At 37.2% G+C, this 6,346-nt stretch overlaps 1 protein-coding gene across 2 annotated transcripts; it reads left to right on the forward strand.

Annotated features, from left to right (window-relative positions):
• Positions 1-403: 403 nt before the first annotated feature.
• LOC121323591 (G-protein coupled receptor 55-like) lies at positions 404-6,346 on the forward strand. 2 transcript variants are annotated; one of them, XR_005951149.1, is made up of 2 exons: positions 404-619; positions 1,802-2,853. XR_005951149.1 is itself a non-coding variant. In XM_041264731.1 (2 exons), exon 2 carries the CDS (start codon positions 5,030-5,032, stop codon positions 5,936-5,938), a length of 909 nt encoding a protein of 302 aa, XP_041120665.1. In that variant the 5' UTR covers positions 404-619; positions 5,023-5,029; the 3' UTR covers positions 5,939-6,346. The 2 variants fall into 2 exon arrangements, 1 of the variants encoding a protein (XP_041120665.1); XM_041264731.1 differs by lacking the exon at positions 1,802-2,853 and adding an exon at positions 5,023-6,346.

A 6,346-nucleotide genomic window follows, 5' to 3' on the forward strand; every position in this document is an offset into this window, starting at 1 on the left:
CCAGTGTGAAAAGGGGGAAGGCCTGTCACTATTTCTGAGATTTGAAGTGTGGTCTTTCATTTACTCTATGTGTGACGAGTGCTAAAAAAACAAAACAAAACAAAACAAAAAAAAACCCCACTGGAACCCAAATAACAAAGTACCTGTTTTTGCAGCCCGACGATCAGATCAAACAAGAGAACAGATCATTAAGAGGTTTAAATCAGTTTATAAAAACCATCCTCCAGTTTCAAAGTATTTTTTTTTTTTGTCTGAAAAACGTCACGAGACAGAATTCTAATCTTTACAGATATTTCATTAGACCTGTTAACTCTGAGTTAAAGTTAACATTTCAGATTTTTTTATTTTAAGGAAGTGGTTATTGGACTCGCAGCGACTTTGTGACAATCTGTGACAGATCAATCAATCACAACCACCATAAAACCTGAAGTCCCTTCGACACCAGTATTAGTGGCGCTGGTGGAAAGCTTGGGTTGCATAATGCCCTTCTAAACTCCAATTTAATTTTTTTTTCTTCTTCTGAGGAAACGGTTATTGGAAAAGTTGCTACATCAGATGAGAACTCAAGCAGAGACCTTTAGCAACGTTCGTCATTATCTGCCTCTGTGAGGAATCGCAGGTAAAAAATAATCTTAATTCTGCAATTATGTAGTAACAGAAAATCCAGATCTGTTTTTTTTTTTCTGAAATCAATTTAACGGGGTTTCTTTGTATGTTTCTAGTGTAAACCTTTTTTTTTTCTTAGCCCTAATCAATATTAATAATAGCATAAAGCGTTACACCTTAAAAAAAAAGAGAGATTGGAAGAAGAAGAAGAAGAAGAAGAAGAAGAAGAAGAAGAAGAAGAAGAAGAAGAAGAAGAAGAAGAAGAAGAGGTATACTTGCATCAGATTAATAACTGCAACAGAACTGGAAAGGATAATTAAATTCGTCCAGAGAAACAATGCACTGACCGTTCTAATTTCCAAATTAATTATAATTCTTACTGCACAGTAAACAGGTAGTTTACAATGCTCAGGGTAACCGAGGCAAGTGTTCTCTACTCACTCAACAGAAACAAGAAAGTGTTGCGTGTGTCATTTTATTACTAAAACCAAAGATGAGAGTTCAAAATACTACGTATTTCTGAAATCACATGACTGTTAAGGAATAGCTTTATCGTACCTCTCCAACTCACTAAAGATGAACGAGTAGTTTGCCTGTTCTCTGTAGTCAGCATGCATTCTGTTCATTACAATTTAGGGAAACGCAGCTAGATATACGTCTAAATTACTTTAAAATAAATCATGCTATGCAAAGAAATAAACAGCTGCTAGTTGTGTCATACAGTCTCTGTTGTTTCTTGTGGGGTCTACAGCTCTGGCTAAAAGTTTTGCATCACCTAGAACACTAGGACCTAGACATAAAAAAGCAACTACATGAACATAATGTAGATATTTTATTTAACATCATGTCATCAAAGAAACCGCAAAATGAAATTGCAAAAGTCAACTGAAATCCATGCACATTTCATGTCAGATTTCAAAATGGCACATTTCTCAATTTTTGTCAGTTATTCGATGAGTATATGAAAAACTACCAATCGGTATGTAATTCAAAATGTTAACGTAACATTATTCATCAGGTTTCATTCTACTTTATGAAGCAAAATTAGTTAATTCTACAGGGTGAAGCGCTCCTCCCCTTGTAAGAAGTAAATCAAAGAATAAACTAATAATAATAAAAATAAAAAAAAAACAATCACGTCTTTTATCTAGCAAGTCTAGGAGATTGAAACGGTTTGCTTTTCTTTTGTTTTAAGGAAGTGCTTATTGAACACATTTCAGAACCATGACAGCTCACTCACAGTTACTCTGTATCAGGGTAGTCTGTGAGCAGTAGGGTGGCCGGAGCTGGAGCTGGGCATGCCGGAGTCGGAGCGGAACGGAGCCAGAGCTGGGTCAAAAGAGCGCTCCAGAGCTTGGAACAGGAGCTGAGGTTCCGGAGCAGCTTCACTATTCCTGCCTTTCACATTTAACAAATCCTTCCTGAATTATTCAGTTCAACATCTGAATGAACACAATAAATATGTATATAAAATAACTGAATGCAAATACAGAAGTGCTTTAATGTGCATCATATTTCTGTTCAGACGTCCAAAATGATCAACTAAGATCATGTAATCGCTATTTGCAGCCATTCCCTTTTATGTAGTCAGATCATTACATGAAATGTGTAATATATATTATCGTAATACGTATCATACGGTATACTAGATAATGTACTTTATAGAACACGGATTCTATCCATGTAACTATACTGCTGGAACGACCATGGTATTTTCATGTACAGATATCTGCTTAGGATTCAGACATGTATTTGAATATCTGTTAATCTGCAAAACGTTATCAAAGTCATTATAATGTAACACTATTAAAGTTGAACGTTATCCCAGAAGTAAGCAAGTCCTGACTTTACCCTCGAGAATTAATTACAAAACAAAGGATGCTATACAATAGTTACAAAATAACAATCTTCTGTGCATTTCAGTTAAAAGCGTAAAGTATACAATGGATATTTGTATAATAACCCCTGGCACCCCTTCCGCTGCACGCGCAGTTTAATCTGTTTTTGACAGCCAGAATTAAACAGCGGACCAAGGCAAGACTGGCTGTGTTGATCTTCGGTTGTTTTATCCATAGAAATCCCACAAAGTGATATTTGTCCTATTGCTAATTTAGAAACGATTGGCAACTTTTGGCAAGGCTGTAAATCGGTACGAGGCAAAGCAGACTGTGATACGTATTTCTCATTTCTGTCAACTGACAGACAATTTTTCCCCTTAGAATACATTAAAAAAGTTTTTCTCAGAATAATAATAAAAAAAAAAAAAAAAAAAATTCTCAGTCTAAAAGAAAAATACAAGGAAACACACACAACCCGAAACTACTACCAAAACAGAGTGAGAAAAAGGTGAGACTTAATTTTATTTTTCCATAGAGATTGCCCCACTGTAAGGCACATCAACCTAGATCGTTACTTCTCTCCAATGTATTTTCCGCAGTACTGGTACCTTCACATACTTTTGTTGGTATTGTATTAGAATAGCGTGTCAGCGTTGGTGTTTTGCTTCACATATCTTCCTCACGATGACGCTGTGCTGCTTGTGTTTCTGCAGCGTCACTCTCATATTTCCCAGGTGCTTCTTTGTCAGATATTTACAGGTTCTGATCTGCGTCACGTTCGCGCCGCAGCACACCTGATAAAAGCGGCATCTGACTTGATCGCAGGTCAAGTAATATGTCAAGACAGTCCCAGCAACTCCAACACAATATGGCGTGGTTAAACAAACCTGTTGTTCTGATCCATACACATTTTTTTTTATATAATATTATTATATATATATATATATATATATATATATATATATATATATATATATATATATATATATATATATATATATATATACACACACACTGAACAAAAATATAAATGCAACATGTAAAGTGTTGGTCCCATGTTTCATGAGCTGAAATAAAAGATCCCAAAAATGTTCCATATGCACAAAAAGCTTATTTCTCTCAAATTTTGTGCACAAATTTGGCAATTTGAATGCACAGAGATACCCTGACGAGATCCTGAGGACCATTGTCGTGCCATTTGCTCGCCGCCATCACCTCATGTTTAAGCATGATAATGCACGGCCCCCTGTTGCAAAGGATCTGTACACAATTCCTGAAAGATGAAAATGTCCCAGTTCTTCCATGGCCTGCATACTCACCAGATATGTCATCCATTGAGCATGTTTGGGATGTTCTGTATTGACGTGTACAACAGCGTGTTCCAGTTCCAGCCAATATCCAGCAACTTTGCACAGCCATGAAGAGGAGTGAGACAACATTCCACAGGCCACAATCAACAGCCTGATCAACTCTATGCGAAGGAGATGTGTCGCGCTGCATAGGCAAATGGTGGTCACACCAGATACTGACTGGTTTTCTGATCCACCCCCCTACCTTTTTTAAAGGTACCTGTGACCAACAGATGCATATCTGTATTCCCAGTCATGTGAAATCCATAGATTAGGGCCTAATGAATTTATTTCAATTGACTGATTTCCTTATATAAACTGTAACTCAGTAAGGTGCTGTGCACAGGCTAGCCTGCTACAAATTGTTGCATGTTGCGTTTATATTTTTTGTATAGTTTATATATATATATATATATTGTATATATATATATATATATATAATAATATATATATATATATATATATATATATAGCAGCCCCTCAGAATCTGAGACCCATGGCTGTAGCCTCTAAAGCCCCTGCATTAATCCGGCCCTGTCACTCTGTAGCAGGCTGGTCTGTGCACAGCAACACTGTTAGATTTTAAAGAGGTTTCTCAAAATACAGATGTTTTTCTGCTTCATTCTGAGGTCCCTGTTACAAAGCAAGAGCACAGGCAAAGGCCAATGATCAGATAAAGAAATGTTTTTTACCAGAATAAAACCAGCAAGAAATTACACTAGCTTTACTGCCCCTCCCTGGTATTAAGTAGCTTCTTGCTAGTTTTCTATGGTCAAAATTGTTTTATTCTTTTCAGAAGAATAGCTTTTGTAATTATTCAGCCCAGAACATTTGATGCTTCTATAAATAAAATATGACATGAACTATACTAATGAAAAGTGTTTTTTTTTTTAACAACACCATTTCTTACTATTTACAAGAAGTTACTATTTCACATTATAAAAAATATACTGTCTAGTGCTTTTGTATGTATTATACAGTCTATAGAACCACATGGTTCCTATGAGTTTTGTATTGAACCCTTTTTGTGTTTTGGCTCTAACGAACCATATTGACACACAAGACTGTTAAAACCATTAAGAGCTCCGTAACGCTTCAGGTTCGGAACCTTTCTGACTACCTGAAGGTGGTTCTGGTCTAACAATGTGATTCTATATAGCATGTCCCTGAGCCTGGGTAGAGTTCTGCATTGTTACTGCTAAACCCTGATTGTGTGCTTTGTGTTTCAGCTCAGCCATGGAGAACTGTTCCTTTGAGGGTATCGATGCATTTGTATATTCGCTACACTTAGCGGTATACATCCCCATCTTCATTGTGGGAATCACCCTGAATGCACTGGCTCTAATTGTTTTCTGCAGGGTTTTAAAGAAATGGATGGAATCCACTATTTACATGACCAACCTGGCGCTAATGGACTTGCTCCTGCTTTTAATACTGCCTTTCAGAATCTATACAGGGACTATGCAGAAGACCTTTTGCACGTTTCTGGAAACCCTCTACTTCATCTGCATGTACGGCAGCATTTTCACCATTGTGTGCATTTGCGTGGATCGGTACATTGCCATCAAGCACCCTTTCCATGCAACAACCTTAAGGTCACCGAAAAAGGCATTTGGGGCGTGTGCTGTAATCTGGGTTTCAGTGTGGTTGGGAAGCATACCCGTGTATGACTTCCACAACAGCTACGGCAACATCAGCTGTTTTCACAATTTCTCAAATACCATGTGGAACCCCCCTGTGATCATTGCGGTGGAGCTATTCGGGTTCATCATACCCATGGTGCTACTGGTGGTCTGTTCGGTGGAGATTATCAAGACCCTCCAGAAAAAGAACTCCCACAGAGACAATATGAGCAGCAAAGCCTGTGTGCGGATCATCTACGCCAACCTGCTCGTGTTTCTGGTTTCTTTCATGCCAAGCCACTTAGGGATTTTCCTTCAGTATCTAGTCAGAAGAGACGTCATTACTGACTGTAGAGCAAAACAAAACATAAGTTTGTTTGTCCAGGTGTCAATGTGTCTGTCCAACATCACCTGCTGTCTAGATTCGTTTTGTTATTACTTTGTTGCAAAAGAGACTCTCTCAACCAATTCCTTCAGGAGGACCCGGAGCTCAAAGAATACTTCCTTAACTACTGAAGTATGATACAGTTGCTTTTTTTTTTTGGAAAGTAATTGCAACAAACTGATCAAGATAGATTGGTGTTTGTATGGTCTGTGACTGTCGTGGTTGGAAAGTGATCACGCAACTGTCTTTTTTTAAACTGCCAAGCTATGTCTTTCAACCCCTATTTGGAAATCCTGCAAAAAAAAAAAAAAAAAAAAAAACAAAAAAAAAAAAAACCAAAAAACTTTTGCAATGGATCATTTGCATGCCGCAATAAATGAAATAATAAATAAAATAAATGCATACTGCTATCATTCTGATTCTACTATCAACTCATTTCAAGAGTGTGTGCTGCAATAACTTTGTATAACATCCACCCCTGAACAGCTCTGTGTTACATCCCTTGTATAACACTGGACTATCTTACTTTCTCAAAATGATAGTAAT

Source organism: Polyodon spathula, chromosome 11, assembly GCF_017654505.1.
Source record: "Polyodon spathula isolate WHYD16114869_AA chromosome 11, ASM1765450v1, whole genome shotgun sequence".
Classification (NCBI taxonomy): Eukaryota; Metazoa; Chordata; class Actinopteri; order Acipenseriformes; family Polyodontidae; genus Polyodon; species Polyodon spathula.